The 27,534-nt window shown below is 35.0% G+C and overlaps 1 protein-coding gene across 9 annotated transcripts in view; it reads right to left on the reverse strand.

Annotated features, from left to right (window-relative positions):
* Window positions 1-27,534, reverse strand: part of HECTD1 (HECT domain E3 ubiquitin protein ligase 1) — a 72,137-nt gene that overhangs the window by 36,552 nt on the left and 8,051 nt on the right. For 7 of the 9 annotated variants that reach the window (XM_058162194.1, XM_058162191.1, XM_058162197.1 and 4 more), the window contains exons 3-18: window positions 20,665-20,899; window positions 18,284-18,511; window positions 17,316-17,597; window positions 16,771-17,041; window positions 16,157-16,233; window positions 15,966-16,064; window positions 14,821-14,935; window positions 13,069-13,243; window positions 12,518-12,656; window positions 10,904-11,074; window positions 9,720-9,942; window positions 9,588-9,632; window positions 7,412-7,675; window positions 7,075-7,151; window positions 2,311-2,445; window positions 693-839 (exon numbers count right to left, since the gene is read on the reverse strand). In XM_058162194.1, the coding sequence (XP_058018177.1) occupies window positions 693-839; window positions 2,311-2,445; window positions 7,075-7,151; window positions 7,412-7,675; window positions 9,588-9,632; window positions 9,720-9,942; window positions 10,904-11,074; window positions 12,518-12,656; window positions 13,069-13,243; window positions 14,821-14,935; window positions 15,966-16,064; window positions 16,157-16,233; window positions 16,771-17,041; window positions 17,316-17,597; window positions 18,284-18,511; window positions 20,665-20,899 (2,683 nt within the window). The remainder of the gene's footprint in view (window positions 1-692; window positions 840-2,310; window positions 2,446-7,074; window positions 7,152-7,411; window positions 7,676-9,587; window positions 9,633-9,719; window positions 9,943-10,903; window positions 11,075-12,517; window positions 12,657-13,068; window positions 13,244-14,820; window positions 14,936-15,965; window positions 16,065-16,156; window positions 16,234-16,770; window positions 17,042-17,315; window positions 17,598-18,283; window positions 18,512-20,664; window positions 20,900-27,534) is intronic. The other 2 variants (XM_058162196.1, XM_058162192.1) reach the window with 1 other exon arrangement.

Consider the following 27,534-nt stretch of genomic DNA (forward strand, 5'->3'; position numbering starts at 1 on the left):
GTAAGTCGAGAATTACCTGTATGTATTTGGACTGAACATTCCATATAGATTAATCCAGAATGTTTTAGAAATCGTTGGGACATTTTACCAAGGAAAAGAAGCAAGAGAAAGTATCTTCCTGCTTCTTGTCTTCTCTATAGCAGAGTTATACTTTTTGTACTGCCTAGGATACTTAGAAATTTGTGTGGGCCACATATAATGGTTGATGGATAAACCTGACCCAAATTAAAAAAGTAATTAAACAAATCTTCTATTCCTAAGTGAAGTTGTATTTTTATTTAATAGCAATAGCACTTAGAATTAGTCTTAGGCTTCACACTGTTTTGCAGCCCTCTCTAAGCGGTTTGAGGGGTTGGCATATTGCCCCCAATAATCTGGGTCCTCATTTTACCCAGCTCAGAAGGATGGAAGGCTGAGTCAGCCTTGAGCCTGGTGAGATTCGAACTGCCAAACTGCAGGCAGCTGGCAGTCAGCAGAAGTAGCCTGAATTCTAACCACTGTGCCACCACAGCTCTTATAGATTTATATTCCAACTTTTTAAAAAAGGTGTTGGTAATTATCATTTCTGCATTCTTCCAACAAGTTGGTAGGAAAATAAACGACAGAGGTCAACAATATATTATATAGCTGAGTGAAAATTTGGATTATTCTCTTCCTAATCCAATACTATACTAGTCCCTCAATAAACTTACATTATTCAGAACAGTAAGGAGAGCCTGCACCAAGCCACTGCTGCACATTTCATATGGTGAAATTGTAGTTTCATCCTTTAGCAGGACAATTAAATTTTCCAGGGCAGTCTTCATTAAATCTCGCCAAGTGTTTTCTCCCTCAATAAACTAAAAGAGAATGAACTAATAATTCTCCCATTAATGACATATTATTCTACACAGATAGTCAAGTTACACATATAAGAATTTTACAAGAACAATTTTCATATATGTAATATGTGGAATATTTTGTGTCACCAAAATATAACTTAGTTTAAGTATTAAGAGGTCAGAAAAATTTGCTACATTGTATCTCCAATATATTGGCATTAAAATCATATAATCAATTATATAATCAAGAGTCCTTCATGATATTCTATGGAACCAGGAATTATGAATAAAACATAAACAGCATTAATTGGAAAAAAAACTCTGATCCAACAGTTTGCAACAATTCAACCCTCCTGGCTTGATGGAACAAAGTTTGCACAGTTTTCTAAAAATCAAGAGAAAGGGTGGCATCTGTACACTGAAGATGAATGTTATTCCATAAAAATTGGGACAGCAAGTAAGAAGGCTTGTGAAGTAGTTATCCTAGCACCTCTTACAATATAAACAAGTATTTCTGGGTGTACCCATCACTTTAAATTGTTGGATGAGTTATATATAGTTCATAAATGTTCTTAATGGCAGGCCCATGTAGAACATGTTACAACAGTCCAATAGAGAGATGACTAAATCATGAGTGACTATAAGTAATGCCTGCCATTCCAGGAAAGGTGACAACATGCACACAATATGAAGCTTTATTAAGGCTGTTTTGGCCACAGCTGCTGCTTGCTCCTCGTGTATGAACTGTGAGTCAGCAAAAGTTCCCAAACTTGAAACCCAGTGTAATTGTGACTCAGGCAATATAGAAATGTAATAAACAAATACTGTTCAAACTTTTGTAATTTTGCTAGAAAGAGCAGGTGTAGAAACCTGTCTTGCTGGGCTGAATGTCACTCAGTTCTTTTCCATCTAGATCTGAACAGTATTTTACTAGCATTGTTTATTCAGCCAGGGTCCAAGATATACAATTGGGCATAACTGAGGTCTTCAACACCCCCAATTAATGACCTAGGGCTCAATCTTCCCCCAAAGAACCTCAATCTTCTCCTTAATTCAAGGAGAACAATTATAATATGTTTCTCCCACTCCTAGCACTTTTAGACAGCTCAGAAGAATAACATGATTGAAACTACTTTTACCCAATCCTTCCAGAGTTCGGTACTGTGGTTAATGCCCTCTTCTTGCTAAACCAGGCTGAAATGTTTTTATTTTTGCAATAACAGTTCAATTACTTCCTTAGCAACCTTCCCCTAAAAAGTGGACATTGGAAATGGATCACTAATTGTCCAGTATATCCGGGTTGAATTGTGATTTCTTAAAACAGGAATAACATTTTCTCTCTCAAATTAAAATTATCTTGGGGATATTTCCAGGATGTCCAATCCATGCAATAAATGGTTAGTGGTTGAGAAGAGAATTATGTTTGAATCAAGTAAATGTCAACAGAAAAACAACTATGTCAATATTTCATTTCACTAATGAAACTTGCCTGTCTGTTCGTATGAAGTTCCCATGAAGACTCTAATTGAGTTGCTATATTCCTGAGCGTTACAACTACACCTCTAGGCATACTTTCAACCGCTTTAAAATGGTCATCATATAAGTCTCTGGCCATAGTTCGTACCTGATTATTTAGAGATACAAAAATAATATATTAATATACATTAATAATTTTCTGAGGTTTCTGGATATGTTTTGTTTACAAAAGCAGTACATAAGTAAATTATTAATTAGCAAACTGTTAGTGAAATCACATTATACATAATCAGTATATTAATACACATTTTGCAATTGTTCTTGCTTAACTCCTCATTAGAAGATACATTAATTAATTAGAAATAGATCATGCTATGTCTGAATTAAAACTCCTAACTGCCAATCACCTAACAATATTGGAGCGCTACCAGTTAGTTTTAGATTCCAGAGAATGATGAACCAGGAATTCCAATTTTAGATATTAAAGAGTCACAAGCTATGAATTCTAATATGGATTAATCTTTAAAAAGGTTCAATTCAGAGTCCCAGTGAAATTTTACAAACAGCACTTTTTCTAGGCTGGTCAAGTCATCAACATCTGTGGAATACCTCTTCCAGAGATGTCTGAGATTGCTCATTAAAAATATTTTATACTTAAAAAAAATCAAAGCCGTTGAAAGATCTTGACTTTTTTATTTTTTGCTTTAGCAATTTTAATTTGTTGATTTTTTTAAAAAAAATTCTACATTTAAATTTTTACAAAAGTTGTCTTGAATTCAGCTAGAAAGCTGGCTGGAAAATAAAACCATATAAAGAAACTATGTGTAATTGTGAATATGTAACATAAAATTATTAAAATGTACATAACCTTTCTACAAACTGAAAATGCTGAGTTCTACAAGTGTTAATATATTCTCTCAATCAAGTCAATGAAATTTTTTCCAGATCTCTTTTGTTGAACAGAACCAGACTCTGCATCTCTGTCTTTAACTAATCATCTCCAAAATGTCTATAGCACTACTCTGATGGATGGATGAAAGCTCTGCTATTTCGGATGGTTTTTGTCAGGCATCTGCAGATAAAGTATGTCTTTGGAACAGATAATATTGTGCTTCTAGCTGATATATACCTCCCCCACCAATATAGATATGTTATACCTCTTTCAAGATGGCGCCGATGAAGGCTGCCTTGGTGAAATGCTCTCTAATGGTTTCTTTATTTCTAATTGTTCTCTGTGACTCACTACGGATTTCCTACTCACGAGACCATCTGCTAAAAATTAAACAACATTTTTCTAAGGAGCAGCTTTCTTTGATCTCACCCCCGCCTGTCTTTACAAACACGGAGGAGATTCTAACACAGGAGGAGGCAATTCCCACGGAGCCATGGATTACTAAAAAAACCAAACGACAGAAGCGAAGGAAGAGAGGTAAACGAGCTGGGATCTTAAACAGATTAAGAAATCACATTAAAACTCCTCTGCCTTCAATTTTCCTAACAAATATATGTTCACTTGCAAATAAGATGGATGAAATACTCCTCTTAAACAAATACTATTCTGATTTTCGCAATTCAGCAGTCCTATGCTTCTCTGAAACCTGGTTAAATGAATCAATTGAAGATAGCAGCCTGAACATTCCAGGGTTTCAGATTGAACGATCAGACAGGATTCCAGAAACATCTGATAAAAAGAAAGAAGGAGGCTTATGTCTTTATATTAACAGCAACTGGTGTCAAGATTTTAAAATAATTTACAAATTCTGTGACAACAATTTAGAGACTTTAATTATCAACTGCAAACCTTACTATTCGCCTCGTGAATTTTCCTCATTTCTTCTAATTGCTGTTTATGTCCCACCACAAGCCTGTGTAAACAAGGCATTACGAACTCTAGCTGACCAAATCATGGAGGCTGAAGCCAAACACCCTGATTCACTGGCCATTGTTTTGGGAGATCTAAACAAGGCAAACTTAAGGAAAGAGCTACCAAAATACTTTCAGCATGTCAATTGTCCCACCAGAGGCAAGAATACTCTAGACCATTGCTACACAACACTAAAAGATGCTTATCGGTCTTTACCACGTGCAGCTGTAGGACACTCTGATCATTGCATGATTCACCTTGTACCTGCTTACAGGCAAAGACTTAAAACCACAAAACCAACAATTAAATCAGTGAAGACCTGGACAGAGAAGGCAAAATTAAAGCTACAGGCATGCTTTGACTGGAATATTTTTGAAGATACCGCTGCAGACCTGGATGAACTCACAGATACTGTAACATCATATGTCAGCTTCTGTGAAGACCTATGTGTACCTACAAGGAACTTGCGAATATACAGTAACAACAAACCTTGGTTCACACCTAAACTTAAGCAGCTATGACATTCCAAAGAGGAAGCCTACAGAAAAGGTGATAAAATGCTGTACAATCAGGCCAGAAATGCACTAACAAGGGAGATCAGAGCAGCAAAAAGAAGCTACTCTGAAAAGCTAAAGAATCAGTTTTCAGCAAATGAACCAGCAAACATGTGGAAAACTCTTAAAAATATCACCGGCTATGGCAAACCTCCTTCCCAGGCTGAAGGTAATCAACAACTGGCAGATGACCTGAATGAGTTTTACTGCAGGTTTGAAAGGAAACTACAGCCACCTATCTCCACAACCCCCATCTCAGACACACCAACAACAGCCAAGCCTCCTACAACTGACCCCATTTCATTGGGTTCACAACCCCTAGTGATCACAGAAAAGGAAGTGCAGGACCTATTTCACAGACAAAAGCCAGGAAAAGCTCCAGGCCCAGACAAGATAACTCCTTCTTGCTTAAAAGTCTGTGCTGACCAATTGGCCCCCATCTTCACCCATATTTTCAATAAATCACTAGAGATGTGCTATGTTCCTTCTTACTTCAAACCATCTACCATCATCCCAGTGCCCACCATCAAGGAACCCACCATCAAGGAACTGAAAAAGCCCATCATCAAGGAACTGAATGACTACATACCAGTTGCTTTAACATCTGTAGTCATGAAAACTTTTGAAAGGCTAGTGCTTTCCTACTTGAAAACCATCACAGATCCGCTGTTAGACCCCTTGCAATTTGCATACCGAGCAAATAGATCAACAGATGATGCTGTTAATATGGCTCTGCAATACATCCTACAACATCTTGAGTCTCCAAAGACCTATGCAAGGGTCCTTTTTGTAGACTTTAATTCAGCATTCAATACCATCATTCCAGACATTCTTCTAACTAAGCTAAACCAGCTACAGGTACCGGAACAGACTTGTAAGTGATCACAAGCTTTCTAACAAACAGGAAGCAGCAGGTGAAGCTAAGCAAGATCACATCAAATACCTGTACAATTAGCACAGGGGCCCCCCAAGGCTGTGTGCTCTCCCCACTTCTCTTCTCTCTGTATACCAATGACTGCATCTCCAATGATCCATCTGTTAAGCTACTGAACTTCGCAGATGACACAACAGTAATTGGTCTCATTCGAGACAATGACGAATCCGCATATAGACGAGAGGTCGAACGACTAGCCTTGTGGTGCAACCAAAACAATTTGGAACTGAACACACTCAAAACCATAGAGATGGTGGTAGACTTTAGGAGAAACCCTTCCATACTTCCACCTCTCACAATACTAGACAACACAATATCAACAGTAGAAACCTTTAAATTTCTAGGTTCTATCATATCGCAAGATCTAACATGGACAGCTAACATCAAAAACATCATCAAAAAAGGACAACAAAGAATGTTCTTTCTGCGCCAACTCAGTAAGCTCAAACTGCCCAAGGAGCTGCTGATCCAGTTCAACAGAGGAATTATTGAGTCTGTCATTTGCACCTCTATAACTGTCTGGTTCGGTTCTGCAACCCAACAAGAAAAACACAGACTTCAGAGGATAATTAGAACTGCAGAAAAAATAATTGCTACCAACCTGCCTTCCATTGAGAACCTGTATACTGCACGAATCAAGAAGAGGGCCGTGAAAATATTTACAGATTCCTCACATCCTGGACATAAACTGTTTCAACTCCTATCCTCAAAACGACGCTATAGAGCACTGCACACCAGAACAACTAGACACAAGAACAGTTTTTTCCCGAAGGCCATCACTCTGCTAAACAAATAATTCCATCAACACTGTCAAACTATTTACTGAATCTGCACTACTATTAATCTTCTCATCGTTCCCATCACCAATCTCTTTCCACTTATGACTGTAACTTTGTTGCTGGCAATCCTTATGATTTATATTGATATATTGACCATCATTTGTGTTGTAAATGTTGTACCTTGATGAACGTATCTTTTCTTTTATGTACACTGCGAGCATATGCACCAAGACAAATTCCTTGTGTGTCCAATCACACTTGGCCAATAAAAAATTCTATTCTATTCTATTCTATTCTATTCTATTCTATTCTATTCTATTCTATTCTATTCTATTCTATTCTATCCTATCCTATCCTATCCTATCCTATCCTATCCTATCCTATCCTATCCTATCCTATATGTGAAGTGATAACAGGCAGTATTTCAGTTTAGTCCTATTCTTTACTCCTGAGTTATTGTATCCATTTTTTTAAAAAAAGTCAGTAAGGTTTCTTCTCTTTCAGAGCTGAAGTTACTATTTAATTTCTTTTAAAATATAGGCAAGCTTACCATTTGAAGTAAATCTGACTAGCAAACAGCATATATAAGGAACAATTAAAAATGAAGACATTTAAACTATTTAAAATTGGCGGAAATTATTCTAACCTTTTGTTTTGTTTTTTCCAACTTGGATTTTAGTTTTCTGCCTCGTTTTCCAGTCCAACCAGTCACAAATTCTGATCCTGAAAAACAATTCAGGTTATCACTGAACCCCAATATAATACAGTTAAGTCAGACTCCTGTTCAGATGAAATTTGCATAATTAAGAATTGCCCCTTAATGTACATAATTCTGGATTTGTTAATCCACTGTTATATTACCTGGCTTAAAAATATTCTCTACAAACCAGATATGTCTCCCAGAGAATAGGAATCCAGCTGCTAAATCAGACAACTGCAAACATATATATTTTTCTCTTCATTATATAAAACTGTGTACTCACCTAAAGAAGTTTCAGCTGTAAATGAATGTTTAGTTCCTCTATTGGACTCAAAAACAAAACCTGGTAGATCTTCTTTTAAGATTGTAGCTTGCTGGCCATCTGAATTATGAATAGCAATTTCTCCTTCTTTTAGACAGGTAAGAGACCAATTTCCTACTGTAAGTTTAGAAGGTCCTGGAGCTGATAAAATTGGCTGGCTGGTTGTGGATGGCTTTACCTGACTCCGAGCCCGCTGTAACTTCTCTAAAAATTCACTTCGGCTTTCTATTTAAAAAGAAAAATAATAATAATTTATATTTAATACTTAATTTAGTTTCCATGAAAAAATGTATGTCATGAAACAAGTGCAAATTTAGATTTTGGATTCAAGTTCTCAGGACTGTTTAAACACTGATTAGATAATAAAGCAGTTTACAATAATGAAACTTAAGAGGGGCAATATAACATTAATATACTTTGGATAATGTACTGAAGAAAATTAAATGCAATCAATTTTTTTAAAACAATCAAAGAAACCAAATTAGGCAGTTGAAATCTTATTTTTACTAACAGAAATTCCACCATTTTTCTGCTTGATATTAAAAGGAAGCATTTAAATTCTGAAAGAAGAAAGGATTGGATTGGACAAGAAATTAAGAGAAAATCTAAGATATTTTACAAGTGTTATCTTATTGCGAGAAGCATTTAGAATTGTTTAATCTGCTACAATAGTAAACTATGTCAATGTAATGCTGCATAATTGGATAAAATTTGTTTTGTACTTATATTTTTACTACAGCACAAATCTTAAAAACTACCTTTCTCTCTTCCATAAAATATATTCTACAAAAAACTGCATTATCCATGTTCATTCAACATCCATTAAAACACTTAATCTAATTAAGTACGGCTGTTCAATTATGCTCCAAGTACTTATGTTTAAGTACCTTAATCACGATGATTCCTACCTAAGCCCATGCCATTATTCCAGGAATCAGTAGCACAATGTAGACATGTGAAACTACACAGATACACTTTCAGCATAAAGGTAAAACCTTTATAATGAATACCTCCACCCCAAGAAAGATTTATGGAAAATCTGAAAGCAGCATTACATGGCCTATAAACGGCTTCCAATGTGATCTACTTGCTGTGAAGATCTTCCACCTATGTTTTCCACTCTGAAAGCTGCTGGACTATTGTTGGTTGTTGTTGTTATTGTTATTTTAACTACACTGTTTTTTATTTCTAGGGAACCTTTGAAGGATTTGTAATTTACTCTGTTTTTGGTGATCTATTTTCTCTTTCAGAGAAACAGTGAGAGATGCCCATTTTGACAAGAGTTATACACAGGACTAAGGGATAAAGGACCCAGCTTAATCTAACGAATGAACAAAGACATAACCCCACCCAAAAGGAATTGAAAACATATTCGGAAGTATGCAAAAAAAATACTTCTCAGGACTATAAAAATTGTGCCAAATTAGACAGCTATTCTATTCAGACATAGCAATTCCCTAATCAAGCCAGTCCAGTAGAGACTGTCTTCCGCACTAGGTGAGTATATGACTAGCCTTGAAGCTAGATGGCTGTTCATACACACTCACACTCCAGCACCACCTTGGAAATTAAAGTATTTCCTAATATTTCTGAAACTGAATTCAGTTATCAATCACAAACTTATTCAGAATAAATACTCACAGTATTCTTTTAGCTTCACATCATGGGAAAAGACATTTCCTGAGAATTTGAATCTTATAGTACAGCAATCCTATAGTTCTGTTGCACACTATTTTTACTACTATTTCCTAATATTTACAAATTAGTTGTTGCAATTATAAAAAAACTACTAAAAGGAGACAGCAGGCAATATCTATTAAGTTTAAAAACTGCAGACAGCTTAGTAAAAATCAATGTGAAACATTTCTGCTGAATGTCTGTCACAATTTCAGGTTGGCTGAGGAAGTTTCTACTACTTGTCACACATACATGCATTTCATTCTGCTAGCCAGATGCAAGCCACATCATTCCAATATCTGTACCTGGAATGCAGTTTATCATTCTTACGCATTACCCTTTAATGATTGTTTAATATTAGTATGCATGGAAAAGAATGAAAACATGAAGCTACGATATTCACTGAACAGAGTTACTAGAAGTTACTGTTACATGCCAATTTGACAAAAGCATCACTGACCACCTTCCACCTGTTTACATCCTTTACTATTTAGGGAGGCAATTCCTGTAAAACAGAACATCTCAAAATCAAACATATAAAAAATAATTTATAATTAACTCTTTAAAATATTACTTGATAACAAGATTGTACCTGAACTGTCAGATCCTCCTTCAGGACTGCCACTGGAATACATTGTAGCTAGCTTCCCATCCAAAATAAATCTGAACCATCCATTGCTCCCATTTGAAAGTTCCAAGGCTGCAGCATCACTCCAAATATACAGGCAATCCCTTCCTCTAATAATTGACCAATCTCTCCAGTGATAGGGTTTACCCTGCTGCAATTCTTTGGCATCTTCTTGAGGTTCGTCTTCCTATAAATCAAGATTATTAAGCTGCTTGAATGTACATACATTAAACCCCCCCCCTACCAATTTAAATGCACTTTCTGAAAGTTACAAGTACAATTTTGCAGTTTTACCAATGTTATAATACTCTGTAAATAAAAAAAAGTACTAGAAAAATACGAGATAAAAGATTAGCACAAACGTTCACATAACTTATAAAAAAATACAAATGGATGAAAATGGGAAACTTTCCACTGGTAAATATAAGAAACTGAATGAAAAAAGGAAGTACCAAATCAATTCATATTAGCATATTCATAAATTTTTGTTCCACTATATATTGTAATATGCAATTCTATGTAATCAGTTATAAATGGTAAAATACAGCAAGATTATCTATAGGCAACTTTCTTGCACTTTCTTTCTTCTCTGAATTTCAATGAGCTACCATAATTTGAAGCACTGTGATATATTTAAAAAACCACATCTAAAAAGCACATTATAGATATATATCAATTCTACCTTCCATATACTTACTTCCAAGTATAGATTAAGAAGCATAAACATTTATAAAATACAAACCAATGCATTTTGTAAAGCTTCGTTTTTGAATTATAAGCAGCTAGTATAGTTTTAGGGTTCATGTAAAACAGAGTATTAAGTCTTCCTTAACATGGTAGCTTTTGGACCAGAACTCTTATCATTTACCAATCAGCACATTAAGCACATAAAATTAAGAATTTAATTATGAATGGTTCCATTAAATTGCTTGCCTCTACTTACAAGCCGTGTACACTAAACTGCTTTTCTAGCAGACTTTACTACTAATTCCAAGAATCACATTTGTATTTCATTACTAAAAGTTAGGACTAGCGTTCTATAGTTTAACCCTGAGGCAGACAACTGCAGTAACTGAATTATTTTCTTTCCCAATGGAGCTCCCTCTAAATATGATAATTAAATCAGCACAGTTGGATTAAATTCTTACTTTCTCTGGTTTAGACTCTTCTTCATTCTCATCATCTGAAGACGGTCCAGCCAAAGTTGATACTTTACTTATTACACCAAGTCTAGCAAGTTGGTCCAAGAAAAGGTCACCTCCTTTATCCACTAAATCTCTTATGATCTGCAAAGCTAATAAATGGCCATCATCGTCATCCTGCAAAAGTAATATAGAATGAAAAAATCCCTCAGCAATTTCTTCACAATTCGATATACAATTAAAATTACTACAAAAATTAACATTAACTACATGAAACTGACAAACAGAAATTCTTAAACATGCTGATAGTAATGATTATCCTAACAACCTGAATGCTAGGAATATTTTGGTAGAGGGGCACACAAATCAAAAAGCTTTGGGCTTCTCTGCAAAACAAACTAAAATAAAACTAGTTGTTTCATCTATCATATAAGTAGCATAAAAGTAACAGCAATCCCATTTGCACAAGTAAAACAGAATAATGGAGTTGGAAGGAACCTTGGAGGTTTCTCATCCAACCCCCTGCTCTAGTAGGAGATCCTACCATTCCAGACAAAGGTTGTCCAATCTCTTCTTAAAAACATCAAGTGGACCCACAACTTCTGGAGGCAAGCCTTGTTTTTTTTATGATTCTTGTATGATATATGCAAAGTATAACTAGTCCCTGTTTAGCAACCACAGTTGGGACCAGTAACTTGGTCACTAAGTGATATACTCACTAAGTGGAAAATCACATAAGCACAACTGTGCTGATGATTTTGCTTCAGCTTTCCTTTTGCACCATTTCCCCACTCTTTGGAAAGTTTGCCCAGGTGCTGTAATGATTAGCAAGAGGGGAATTGCTTGAATTTACATTGATTGGAGAGAAAGGGATTACAAGAGAGTAAACGGACACACAGTGGGAAATACCTATTGAAAGAAATATGATAGCAGTGACTATTTGTCTGCCAGCTTTGGACTACTTAGGAGATAAACAACACCAGAAAATGTGAAAGCGATTAAAATCTTGTCAGTAGAGTAGGGAGCCGGCTAATTAAAGGTAAGAACTGAGCTCATTACCTTGGGGTTAGCATGTTTTGAGGAAGCACTGAAATACAGAGAAAAAAAGCTCAAGGGAGCTTTTGTCTGCAAGGGAGAAAAAAAGGAAAAAATGTACTATATTGGTGAACATGTGACTGAGACAGATGCTGCAAATATGTTTTCATCCTGGTCATAACTTCAAATAGTCATTGCCCAAGACAGTCACTAAATGAGGGCTACCTGTAAGTTGCTCAAATTACGTTCAAACGATACCTCAGATGGGATTCATCCAAATTAATTCAATGAGATAGTCTTATTTGATTGGCAATGACTGAGATTTTATTATGTAATTTCTATAGAATCTATATACTTTTAAAGCACAAAATTATACACATTCAAAAATGAGGTGTAAAACATTTTGAATTTGAATTTAATTTTGCACATAAAATAGCTGTTTCATATTAACACTATTTGACCATTTGAGAAACTTAAAATACTTCCAAAATAATAGAAATTGCCTTTTTCAAACTCACAACAGGGACCTTCTGGTTCATACTGATTTGCACATTGCTAGAAGAAAATAAATGTATAAAAATGTACCTCTTGATCTAGAACAGTAGCAGTGATCTCTACCAACACTGTAGGTAAATTATGTCCAACGTCTGAGTCACAAACTTCTTTGAGAAGAGCTTCAGAACAAAAGTGAATCATTTTTCTGATGAGAGCAAGACTTGCTTTTCTATACAAGAAAAAAATAGCATTTTTTTTTAAATTAAAAGGAAAAATACTTTTGGGAATTATATACTAAGTTTTGAATTTACAGCCAAATTACTTGCCAAATTATTGTCACTTGAAATCAGAGTTTTATTCCAGCCAGTTAAAAGCTATTCAAAATCACACCATTGCTCAATTCCATTGCTATTTTCTCTTCTCACACATTCTTACCTGAATATGCCTTTATAGAATAACATTGGTATACAAGGTATGACAACTGAATCAACCTTGAGTATTAGGGTAACAATAAGCATAAATAATATGGTAATTTGAGAAAAAGAATCAGCAAGCTGAAAGTTTTTTTTTGTCAGAATAATATAAATCTGATTCTTATTTCAATTCACATCCATGAAAAGAGCCTTTTCCTTCTTTTTTACCTTATTGAAGGCAGCATAGTTTGCTGAAATGTTTGTGCAAACACAGGTAGCAGTCTTTTCAAATATATTGGTGCCATTTCTGGATCACCTTTGGGCTCATTCGATTCTTCTTCATCTTTATTGGCATCTTTCTTTTTCTTTTCATCTCCTTTGTTAACGGGACACATCCAGTCACCTACAATTTGTTTAAAGAAACTGCTATCAAAGGTTTTTAAAAAGCATTTTGATTAGTTGTTCTGATTAGTGCAAACTACTTAGACATCCTGAACTGAATAAACTTTAAACCATTTTCTGAAGGATTCAGACTTGGGTATAAGACAGAAATATCCCTGCTTATATCAGTTGATTATATTTGTGGACCTTCTGGTTCTGTTTTCAGTAGTTTTTTAATCCATCAACCATACTATTTTTCTGGAACAGCCGTTAAGAGTTGAGGAAACTGGGTTCCAGTAGTTCCAGTGCTTCCTCAGTAGATAGTTCCAGTCAATTAGACCAGGAGTCTCCAACCTTGGCCACTTTAAGACTTGTGGACTTCAACTCCCAGCAAAGCTGGCTGAGGAACTCTTGGAGTCGAAGTCCACAAGTCTTAAAAGTGGCCAAGGTTGTAGACCCCTGAATTAGACTACTGTAAAGTGATCTGAATAAGACTGTCTTTAAAGATGACTCAGAAACGGCATTTGATATAAAATGCAGTGATCTCTGTGTTAATGGACACAGCACATTTTCTCTGCATTATGGGACCTGTGCTATGGATCCAATTGTTTCTGGGTACAATTCAAAAGAATAGTTCTAACTTATAAGGCTCTCCATGACTTGGTACTGAGCTACCTTCAAGACCATGTTATATTTGACTAGAATAGATTTTTTTGATTCTGAGTTTTTCCAGGAGATTCTGAGTTTTTCTCAGGAAAAATTACTTATAGTTCTTTACTTCTGTGAAGTTAGAAAAACTGAAACCAGAAGGAGACATTTCTCCATAATGGTAATCCTACACTGTGGAACAACTTCTCCCAGGAAGCTAAACCACTTCTAATAATAATAATGATTTATATGCCACTCAACTCGGAGTTCTGACTCAGTGTTTTACAATATGAATATTAAAAACATCATTTTCTTTATAGAAGCAAGTTAAAATAGAACTTTTCCCAGGCCATTTTAAATATAGTATTTTGAGGCAATTCCATATATATGTTTATATTGCTCAAAGTTACTATATTTATTTTTTGTAATAGTTATGTTTTTATATTATGGGTACTATATGTTTAAATACTTTGTAATATGTACACTGCAAAGTGATGCTCTAATATAGCAGTTATAAAATCTAATAAATTAAAAAATAAACAAATAATTAGAAAAATACATATAAACCAGTTTATATATTTGATAATTGGTACCATAAAAAGGCAATCATATCATTATTTTAATCATCTTGCTATTGGCTAGTAATTGTATTACTATATCTGAACTGCAGTTTCAGTAATGTCAAACTGAACTAACTTTTTCCTCCCATAATTATGCTGTACATATTCTTTTCCCCCTCATAGTTCAAACCATGCAAAGATCCTTAATTCCTATATAGTTTTAAAACTGCCAAGGCAATGGTAGATTAACACTGATTGGGACAGTCAGTATTTCAAACAATAACCAAATCAGTGTAATTTTGTTGTAAAATATGCTAATTGAATGCATTTTGATATTCGCATATTGAAGCTGAATTTTAAGAAAAACAGACTAGCAACCTTTCACACTAACCTGGAGACTGAAGAATGGCAACTACTTCACTATGCCCTCTTTCACGAGCTTTGTCCAAAGGAGTCTTTCCATCTTCATCTCTCAAATCTGGATTGGCACCATGTCTCAAAAGAGTCTACAAGGAATCAAATGTTTATTTCTTAACTTTTATTTGAAAAATGTAACATTGGTTCATATTTAATTTCTAATCATGCAACTGAAGCATTGACTTTACACAAAACCATCCTAATTAGTGGGCAATGGTATTTTCATACTTTGTGGAACAACAAAAGATATAGACTGTTTTTTTCCCCTCAAATAAATAAGAGAGTTGGCAATTTGGAGATAGTTTGGAGCCATGTAAAGGTTTCTTTCATGATAAGGTAATTAATAGACTGTGCTTCTTGGAAGTGAAGATACACGAATCACAACACAGAAAATCTGAAAAGAAGCATTGAAAGTATATGCCATAAAACAGACTCAGGAACCATATCATGCTTTGAGATCTAATTGGATCAAGTATATATGCTTTGGATATGGAATTATTATTAGAAAAGGGAGAAAACCTGAGGAATTATCAGTTTCTTGTGTGAAATATCTGCAACAAAATAAATTAATACCTTTGGTAAGAGAGTCATTGTGAACAAATTATACTAATTATTAATTCTCATTTAATTGTATAAAAGTTATATTCTATCCATATAGAGTAAGTATTTTAGAAACATACTAAATTCTAGAAAATTCAAACAGGCTTCACACCTAAAATTTCATAACATCTTTGACCCTACTGATAAGATGGTGTTCAGAAAAGCCCGTGGGACTAAATGAAATAACAGCAGAATGTATAAAAAATGGCAAGGAGAAAATTTTTTCTATACATTTGGAAATACTTCAGATATATGAAAATGAATTTATATTACTGTAATTGTGACCGTTGGTAAGGAACCCATCAGTGAACAAAACCAGAAACCTGAATGAACAGGTGCTTCATGAGTTAGTAGTCAATAAAACAAACAATTCTTTCAAACTGTACATCACAGGAAGTATTTGATATACTTCAATCAAATTTACATTCACTTTAGAAAGGATCATTGGTAATATATTTCTACTGTTTCATTATTTAAAAAAAAACAGAGCAATGGCCAAATGGTTACTATAAAATTCACCTTTGCTACTTGTGGTCTTCCAAAACATGCTGCATAATGTAAAGATGATGACCTTTGACCCCTATTCACATCAGCACCCCGTTCACAGAGAAATTCAACCTGTTTTGTATAAGAACAACAGGTTAGGTTTATTTATACATTCTCCCTATGCAAAAAAATTTTTTAACCCCATTATTTTATTCCATGTTTACCATTTCTTGAGTTCCAAAAGCTGAGGCCCAGTTTAAGAGGGTCTGTCCTACATCATCCATAAAATTTACTTCAAAAGCTGTAGAAAATGGAAAAAAAACTTGCTCTATTTAATGAAGCTAATACAACAAACAATAATTTTCAACAAGTATCTTGCACATCACACAAACCTATAAACTCTGTTTTAAAAACTAAGATATACAGTGGTACCCTGGTACCTTTTAATATGAAAATGTTGTCTCAGTACTCAGTGCACTGTGATAGGAAGAGGTTGATGGCCATGGGAACAGATGGGAAGTAGACCATGCCATGAAGGACACTGCAAAAGGAAGTGGGGGATAGACACAGATGGCAGATGGGAAGTCAGCCATGCTGGGAAGGAAGGTTGCTGTCCTTCCTTCCCAGCATGGAAAAGGGGCAGACAGGAAAAGGGACAGACAGGAGATCCTTCCCAATTAAAACAAAGGGTAACATGGTTTCTTTGTTACTCCTTTTTAGTAGTAGTTGGGCCTATCAGCACCAATTAATGACAAGCACCAAGGTACCAGTGTATAGTCAGTCCTATTATAAATCCTGGTCAATTAAAAATTATACCGAACAAGAACAGTTTGCTTACCTCCTGTGTCAATAGCATCTATTAGCGCATCGGTATCTTTACTACGAATGCAATCTATCAATTGCCGATGGGAACGTTCCCCAGTACTATCCAATCTACGAAGTCCTGGGATTCTTCCTGTGGACCCAGCGCTTGATTTTGGCAATGCTTTCCGTCCTTCAAACAGTAATACCAAAAGAAGATCTACCAAACGCATGGTATCAAGTACACATCTTTCATCGCCCTGCAATGCACTTTCTATAGAATCTGGAAGCTCAGATCTTAGGAGATCCTAGAAATAATTGAAATATAACTTCAGAAGATCCAGTGAGAAAGAGATATCATCACCCCCTGTCCAAAAAAAAAGGTGAGCTTTTATATATAAATCAACTGCAATTGGTTAACTTTTTAAATTAACATACTGAGAATTTACAATGTACGATTACAATAACAATATGAAAGTCATTGTTTCTCAACTATAGTTTTTAGAATGCACAAATGTGATCATATATGTCACCAAACACTATTTTTAAACTATTAGTTAACAGTATTCCAAGAACGCTTACGTGTGTTACTACGGGAGAACCTCTGCAAAGAGTTGATAACAGGCTTACTATAGTTGACACCTGATTACTTAATTTAGAGTCTGCTGTTGCAGTTGGTGCCCCTGTGCTACTCCGGCCAGGTTTACATGCTGAAGATGGTCCTGAAGCAGTACCACCTGCTGCAGCCATACGAGATAACAGCTCTTCAGTTAGTCCGTGTTTGGCTAATGGTGCTGGATCAACTCCACGGCGAGTAAATCTATCAGCTAGTGAAGCAAAACATCTCAGTGCACCATCAGAAACCTGAAGGAAATAGATACATATATGATTAATCTCCAAATAAGCATAAAGCTGAGACTGATACCTTAAGCACAGAATTATTGTGGGTTTAATAAGTGGAGCTGAAAAAACCATGTACACTACTTTCAATGAAAGTACAGTAATATATGTTATAAATATTATCTTAATAAATATTCAGTAATGCTTCCAATAGGGAACGCGGTGGCTCAGCGGCTAAGTCGCTGAGCTTGTCGATCAGAAGGTCGGCAGTTCAGCAGTTTGAATCCTTAGTGCTGAATAATGGGGTGACCTCCCATTACTTGTCCCAGCTTCTGCCAACCTAGCAGTTCGAAAGCATGTAAAAAATGCAAGTGGAAAAATAGGGACCACCTTTGGTGGGAAAGTAACAGTGCTCCGTGTGCTGGCCACATGACCACGGAGAGGTCTTCAGACAGCGCTGGCTTCTCGGCTTAGAAACAGAGATGACCACCACCCCTAGAGACAGAAACCACTAGCATGCATGTGCGGGGGAACCTTTACCTTTACCTAATGCTTAGTTAATAAGTTAATAAGTTAATTTACACCTGGTTAAAAGAGGAATATGATGCGATTATTCAACTTTTTGTAATTCTATTACTTATTTCCAAGCATATGGCAAGATGCACATAATTATGGAATTACATAGTTCATCAAAATTATTAACCATTTACCTGATGATCTTCATGTTTTAATAGACTTGAGAGTGATTCAACACAGATCTCTAAAGAAGAATCCTGTGGTTCCATTTTCCCACAAAGTCTGGATACCACAGCCATAGCAGAATGTAAAGTATCTTTATGAACAAGATGCCCACTATCACGAATAAATGTCAGCACACAGTTCAACCCTCCAGCTTCGAACACAGCACCAGATTCACGGGTACAGATAAGTTCCAACACCTAAATGCAAATGGAATTTTGGCATCAACTCATGGCAAAAATACCCCATGCTTCTAAAGTTCTCTTATCTTACTGAATCAATATTTTTTAAACGAACAGGTCTTTTATCAATCAAAAGCTTTCTTTCAACAAGTCATGCTATTAAACAGCACAGCAACCAAAATTACTTGTGTCCATATGGAAAAGAAATGACAATAAGGCTCTAAACAGAAAACATCAGCACAACTTTATAGAAATGTCATAATGAAATAAGAGAAAATAATACATTAACTAACTAGAGGAAAGGATACTTACTCATTTATAACAATATAAAAAAGCAACTTCCAAAAACAAACCTCCATAAATCAGTGTCAGAAAATTCTTCAGGTTTTATGATAGAGTATGTGTGAGTAATAGGAGGAAATACAGAAACAACTACTATATTACTATTTGGTTGGATCAATGCATATTGTTTTTTCTGGAACTTAATTCACACCAGAATATAGATTTTAATATAAATTGATATGAACAAGCGTTTAAAAGCTTTCTAGATTTGTAACACATATTTAAACTATTTAGCTTTTCAGTTAAATATCTGAAGATAAAGCTATATAGTTTTTATGTAAGACAGTTGATGACAGTTGTGAACAGGAAACAAGAAAGTAACAATATTCCTATAAGCCAATCTGATTAAAATGTTTTCCGGTGTTGTCAACCCTACAAAAAGCAAAACATCTTGGCACTTCTTCCCCTTTGGAAAGAAACCATTTGTTTTAGCAGTTAAGGAAGAATGTGGGCAGGGTTGAGGAAGTGGGTACAGGAGATCAGAAGAATGACAGGTAGATTGAAAAGGACTAGGCAAGGATGGGGTAACTTTTCCTTCTGATAGACAAAAATAAAAATAAAGTGTTAAGCCAGGGGAAAAGTGATAGAAAAAAATACAATGGAAAACAGACAAGAAATGTAAGGTTGAAGAAGCAGGGATTTTACACTCCTGAAATCTGTAACCTTCCCAGCTGGCTTCCAACAAGCAAAGTCTACAAGGGAAGCAAGATTCTTTTAATGACCACATAATTCGCTTAACTGCAGTGATTCACTTAACAACTGTGGCAAATGTCATAAAATGGGGCAAAACTCACTTAACAACTGCCTTGCTTAGCAATGGAAAGTTTGGACTCAATTGTGATCATAAATCAAGGACTACATGTAAGGTATCAGGCAGGACTGAAGTCCAAACAGTAACAAAGACTTATATAGAAAAGCAAAGAGTATATTTGGAATAATGAATCAAGAGTACTTTCATATTTATTCATTCATTCAATTTTCACAGCCACCTATCTAATCAATAATTCTGTGCAGCTTACAATTCCAATGCTATAAAAACAATTAAAATAAAAAAATATTTTTAAAAAATAAAAGCATCCAAAATAAATATACGTGGCAGCCAAGACAGTTAGCCAATTTAACAATAAAGCAAAGAGATTGAGGTTTTATCACATTCAGCCCCCCAACCCCCGGCTCAGGAACACAGCCAAGTTCTTAAAGCTTTATGAAACGTCAACAGAGTTGGGGTCATTTTAATATCTGAGCAGTGATATTCCATAGAGTAGGATCTACTGCAGAAAGGGGCCATCTTTCCCCTGACAAGATCTGAAGCATGCCCCCAAAATCTGCATTTAATGCTGGCAAAATACAATACTGTTTTCTATTGTGATCTGAAAATATTTTAGTTGAAATTAGGCAATGCCTTCATGCAAAGCTGATTAATTAATGTTCTTGGTATGTAATTTTGATGCCAAAAACTTGGAGATCTTTATTTTCTGTAGTATAATTGGAATGAACAACAATGCCATATAATTACTTATATAATCTAAACAGAATAAACAATTATGTATGTGTACATCTGTATGTGCATATTATATGGCTATTCTGCACATGCAGGAATTTTCAATACTATATTATGCGTGTTTTCTCTATAATGATGCATAAATCTATACGTGAGCATAGTCTGTACACTAAAGCTTTAATTGCAGGCTGTGATGAGTATATGTTTTTGCAAATACTGTATTTAGCAAAACTCTCAATTTAAAGCAACTAAATTCTTGTCTACATACATATTACTGAAAACATGCTTTATAGCTTTTCTTGGTGACAAATGAAAAATACAAACCTACCTTTACACATTGCTCAGCTAAGTCTCTACTAGTTCTGTTGTTAAGTTCCACAACTACTAAACGATTACAAAGTGCTTTGATAGCACCATCTACTCCCACGATCCTTCGAGTGCATTCTGCTGATACATCCAAATAATAAGTTATGGCACGAGCTGTTACCTCCAATACATTGTCAGGAGCACTTTCATCAAGAAAGATTTTACATAGTGCTGGCAAAAAAGTACGAGGTGGGCATCTGAAAGAAGAAAAATACAATCTATCAATGGCAAATTCATTCTCCATTGTTCAAATTTATCCTACCAGTATTTACAAGATTAATATTGAGACTAAATGAGTACAATTAATATTATTTGCATGTTCTTTTCTAGCTGACATTTTAATCTTAATTTTAAAATTAATTTAAACTGACTTCTCTGAGAAAGCTTTATTTTGAAGATTAAAATATAAAATATTTTAACAAAATAATATAGGGCAACACAATATACATATATATTCAAATTTCTATTATGCTATTATGCTGATGAGATACTTTCCCAATGATCCATCTACTTGCTCTAAATCAAATTAGTACAATTTCTATTAGACAGTTACATCATTCTTTGTGTATTATAATGATTTATTAAATCTATGTATTGCCTAACTCCTAATAATAATAATAATAACAGAGTTGGAAGGGACCTTGGATCTTCTAGTCCAACCCCCTGCCCAGGCAGGAAACCCTACACCATCTCAGACAGATGGTTATCCAACATTTTCTTAAAAATTTCCAGTGTTGAAGCATTTACAACTTCTGCAGGCAAGTTGTTCCACTTATTGATTGTTCTAACTGTCAGGAAATTTCTCCTTAGTTCTAAGTTGCTTCTCTCCTTGATTAGTTTCCACCCATTGCTTCTTGTTCTATCTTCAGGTGCTTTGGAGAATAGTTCAACTCCCTCTTCTTTGTGGCAACCTCTGAGATATTGCAACACTGCTATCATGTCTCCCCTAGTCCTTCTTTTTATTAAACTAGACATACCCAGTTCCTGCAACCGTTCTTCATGTTTTAGCCTCCAGTCCCCTAATCATCTTTGTTGCTCTTCTCTGCACTCTTTCTAGAATCTCAGCATCTTTTCTACATTGTGGCGACCAAAACTGAATGCAGTATTCCAAGTGTGGCCTTACCAAGGCATTATAAAGTGGTATTAACACTTCACGTGATCTTGATTCTATCCCTCTTTTATGCAGCCCAGAACTGTGTTGGCTTTTTTAGCAGCTGCTGCACACTGCTGGCTCATATCTAAATGGTTGTCCACTAGGACTCCAAGATCCCTCTCACAGGTACTACTATTGAGCAAGGTACCACATATACGGTACCTGTGCACTTTGTTTTTTTGGCCTAAATGTAGAACCTTACTTTTTTCACTGTTGAATTTCATTTTGTTAGATAGCGCCCAATGTTCAAGTATGTCAAGATCCTTCTGTAACTTGAGCCTATCTTCTGGAGTGTTGGCTATTCCTGCCAGCTTGGTGTCATCTGCAAATTTGATGAGTTCCCCATCTATCCCCTCGTCCAAGTCATTGATGAATATGTTGAAGAGTACTGGGCCTAAAACAGAGCCTTGGGGTACTCCACTGCATACTTCCCTCCATGTGGATGTAGTTCCGTTGAGGACTACACGTTGAGTGCGGTTGGTCAGCCAGTTACAAATCCATCTGGTGGTGGTGCTGTCTAACCCACATTTTTCTACTTTATCTAGTAGTAGGTTATGGCCTACTTTATCAAATGCTTTACTGAAGTCCAAGTAAATTATATCGACAGCATTATTCAAAATAATGATTTTGAATAGTTTGTAGGAAGGCTACTCTCCAAAAGCATGAGCCAAACATGGGACTAAATGCAGTGTTATATATTTCTAAAGATGAACTGATATCACAAATCTTAACAATATTTTGGTTGTATGGGTTGCAAGAGGATAACTTGCTATTAAACCTTCATTCGTTTGCATTCCTATGCGAAGAGAAAAGCAAAAAAAAAAATCTATTCTGGATATTCATTAAGTACTTTGGAAAGCAATATATGTCAGAAAGGATTGTGGTACATAGAGGATCACAAAAATGTAGAATCCTTAACCATAAGTGGAAAAATCTCCTTTCACTTATGACTGTAACTTCGTTGCTTGTATCCTTACAATTTATATTGATTTTTTTTCCTGATTGCTTATTTGATGATATTATGATATGACTATCATTAAGTTTTGTACCTTGTAATTCTTGATGAATGTATCTTTTCTTTTATGTACATTGAGAGCATATGCACCAAGACAAATTCCTTGTGTGTCCAATCACACTTGGCCAATAAAAAATTCTATTCTATTCTATTCTATTCTATTGTATTGTATTCTATTGTATTCTATTGTATTCTATTCTATTCTGAGCAGAAGTATTTTCCAGTTGCACAAATAATTTCAAGCCAATATTTATAATTGCAGATATAAAGCTATAGTTCTCAGTTTTTTCCGAACCATAATATAGTTTATCTTTGTGTTCTACACAACAGATACCCACAAGAAGACAAAATAATAAACCTGCAAATTAATATCTCACTGTGAATTTAATAGTTTAACTTCTTCAAATGACTTGCCTTGAAGAAAAGAATAATAATTCTACATCAGTATCATACAGCAGAAATTATTAGATAGTATACCAGAGAGCAGTAGGGCAGATGTTCCAAATCTCTGGAGATCTGGGAATAATACACAGAGAAATAGGCCACACAGAATTTAATCTCCCAATAGAAGTTCTTTTCATTGGCAGGAAAACAAATTTAGAAACAATCTTTATGTAAAATGTATACTATACAGTAATGAACTCAAGATGAAATTGCTGGTTACTACTATACTATGTTCTGCAAGCTAAAAAAAAAGATGGAAAGCACTTGTTTTAAACCCTGGAGAACTGAAACATTCACTATAAACAGTATTGAGACAATATTGATCTGACTCTATGAAAATATTTGTATGCATTTGTTATAGCAATTTATGTAGCCTATATTGGGAGGTGAACATAGAGTTTAAAACCAAACAAGCTTCATTTTTCCTAGCTTCATTTTTATATGAAATAGAACCTTGTTTACCTATCATACATGTAATTCCAACATGTTTCTCTGCTGTTCTTTTTATTCACTATATAATAACACTAGTTGAATACCCGTGCTCCACTATGAAACTATGTGATCGGGCTTGATAAATCAACACTTACAGCTTAAAAATTAATGAGTAGTTACGATCAGCCTCTCCTCTCTCCTTCTCTCCCTCAGCCTTGCCCCACTGAGGCCACTCCTTATCCTATCCCTTTCTCTCCCTCAGGCTTGCCACATAGAAACCTCTCTTACCCTATCCCCTTCTCTTCCTCAGCCTTGCCCCACAGAAGCCTCTCCTATCCTATCCCCTACTTGCTGAAACTGAAACTCCTCTCCTCTGCTTGTGTTTTGCATCTGGAACAGATTCCTTTTCAGGTGGGGAGAGGGAGTAGAACTCCTTAGCATCAAACATGTTAATAATAATATAGGAAATACTAATGCTCTGATGGTCATTTCAAAAAATCCTTTCTTAGTGAGCACCTAGAAGCCAAGAGGAACATACGGGGCAAATTTTAAGCTTGTAGGTTTTACGGTTGCGGAGATTTTGTGATGATGCATGAGTGTTATTTCGCTTTTATATATATAGATGTCTTCCAATTGTGACTTATTCAAATGAACTGTTTATTTGAACGAAGACTGGCTTTTTTCCCACTTGAAAGCCTTCTTTTTAAAGGGAATGTTTCTTAAACCTAAATTGTTTTATTTAAGGAGACAAATGCTTTAAATTTGGCAACAACATTGGAGCAAAATAGGCAGATTGTATTTTAACAATTTCATATAGGGTTATGGCTCAAATACTTATATAACTCAAAAACAGAAAGAAAATAAGGAAAATTTCATTTGAGAAAAATGAAATTATCCAACAAAACTATTGTAAAAGCTGTTTTGCACAATGCAGCTGCCATGGCTTTCCCACGTAACAGATGAAATCCAATAATAGGATTCTGCTGACACAGAATTCTCTGTATTCATACAATTAAGCAGTAATAACTTCCTGTTCTTCCAGATTTATTATGAAGGAGCTACCAAATTCAGAATAAATAACTTTGCAGGTAGCAACAGGAAGCCTCCCTATGCAACGCTGAAAAAGTTTCTCAATTCCAGGTCAGAAAAATAAACAAGACAAGATAAAAGAGTACTTAATAACCTATAGAGCACTAAATCATGTGGAAAGAAGATAATTCCCTAGTATTATGTTAGAAGGCAGTATTATCCAGTAAAACTGATTTATGACAGAATTAAGGACAGTACTTATTCATTCTGTGCAATGGAAATCATTGTCATAAGTTACAGTGGCGACAGATCAGTTTAGATTTCAGTAAGATATCAAACAACTACTTGCCACATGTTAACTGAATGATATCACTGATCATGTGGGCGGGGTCCTCTATGGTATGAACAGAGTCATCTGCAGATTGGATCCTTGCCATCCTTGGATATTCTGATTAGTGACACATTGGATGAGAATTGAATTGGAAGATGATCAATACGTCTGAGGTAAAAGATAGTGCCAGCTGCCTTGTAGATACCAGTGATTCTTCCTTGCTTAAAGGTAATATTTTACAATCTAACAGTGTGAGATAATTGTATTTGCTCTCCATCCTTTCCTTTCAAGGGAAAGTTTTGCAAAAAAAGTAGTTGGACTATAGTATAGCTACAAAAGTTCCTGGAGGACTCTGGATACTTTACAGTTGAGGTTCGAAGTCAAAGAGCAAAAACCTGATAATTCTTGCAGATCCTATCCAATAGCATTTGGATGGACGAAACTGCCTATCTGGTTGATCCCCAAATCATGTACTCTTCTGGGATGCCTACGAAGAATTGAGTTGGAAATACTTGTGCAATGGTTTTAATTCTTTACTGAGTGGCAGTTCCAATCACTATTAGTATGGAAGAACTGTTTGCCCCTAGTCATTCCAGCATGAAATTCTCATCCCCTCCCCCATGTAACATATTCTTCGGACTATGAGATGGTCCAGATTATAAAACACACATTAGCTTTAGAGGAGGAAAAAAAAAAAAAACCTGCCTCTGCCACCTGTTTGCCATGGTGGCGGTCTGTTTGCCGCCATGGTCCATTCACCACCACCCATTCGCTGCTGATTGCCACAAACAGGCTGTGGCGGCGACGATAGGCAGTGATGGCAATACCTGTGCTTGAAAACTTTTAACTGGTGCCAATGTGGTGGCTCGCTTGCTGATAGATAAAAGCCACTGCTGCAGTGCATGGGATATAAACTTCATTAAATAAATGTTTACAGAAATTTAATTTATTCTCTTTTAGCTCTCTAGACAAACATATTACTAAATTTGAGATTTAAAAACTTGCAACATCCAATCAAAATAATTATTTGACTTATATGTTCCTCCATTTCCAACTTTTCCTTCTTGACCCTATTGAAGCATTGTGTGGGGAAGCTAGAACAATCAACAATCTCTTCTACATTCTGTACTTTAATTTGAAAATATGTAGCTCGCTCTTAGCATTCAATGAATGTAGGCTCATAGTCTGAACATTTCTCCTACATTTTAAATTTACAGTACTATCTTAACTAACAATTTTAAAGAACTCAAAAACTTACACATTATTGAATACCTGAAGTAGATGCCATAAAATATTCCTTGGTTATCTGTCATTGTGGAAAAAATGTTACACACATATGCTGTTGTCCTACATAACAATGTTACATGATTACTAAATGCTTTTGAATCCTAGAATGACCTACAGTATATCCAACCTATATGGATTTTCTATAAATCAGTTTTGTTCATTGGAATATATCCTTCTACTAAAAAGCATTACCAACTCTATTGTCCAAAGCACTTACTACCACTCCAATGATAAAAATAATAATAATTAGGAATAAAAAGACCCAGTAATAAATAACATGGTTGATAAAGAAGTTTTTTTTAAAAAAAAGAAGCAATTACTTTTCAGCCTAATAATTATAACTGGGTCACATTATAGCTAAAATATTTAAATGATACTATTAGAGTAATCTATAATGACAATGAATCAGTCTCTCTGAATCACTGCTACTGAAATATGACTAACACTAATTTTAACAGGTCAGAATTATTAAAATGAACATCAGCATTATTATGAAAGTCAGCAGTTCTATGAAACAGTAATTTATAAATCAAACAACATGGATTCAGGCAAATTTTCAACTGAATTTCAGAATATAATATATATTTTTGTTTAGTTTGTGGTATTTCTGTCAACATAGTTTTAACAGCAAAGATATTAAATAAAATAGTTCATTTTATATTTAAAAAACACCAAAGCAGCACTTTTGCAGTGGATTTTTGCCCTTACATTAAGTGAAAGCTGCCACTGATATACTAGTTTTTGTTATTTACTGTTGATTTATATTCTATACACACACACACACACACACACACACACAAATGAACACTACTTTGCCTTGGTTTCTCCTTTGAATTTCTATATGGGAGTTTATTAGCCACTACCAGTCTACATTACTATTCACACAATATTTGGGCTACAATAAAAAAAATAGCTACAAAACTCAGCTAATTATGTTACTTTCTTTCAACTATCTATTGTTTCCATTGATTTTGATATATCTGGCTGTTTAACAAATAAATAAAATGTAATATTGAGGGCAGAAATTGAATAAAATATTGTAAAATACTGTAAAATGTATTTTAAAAAGACAAGGAATTAATGTTGAACTTTTCCTTTGGTCATTTCCTAAGATCTTTTCTCACAAAATTTACTTCCTATT

This window comes from Ahaetulla prasina, chromosome 1, assembly GCF_028640845.1.
Source record: "Ahaetulla prasina isolate Xishuangbanna chromosome 1, ASM2864084v1, whole genome shotgun sequence".
In the NCBI taxonomy this organism is placed as follows: Eukaryota; Metazoa; Chordata; class Lepidosauria; order Squamata; family Colubridae; genus Ahaetulla; species Ahaetulla prasina.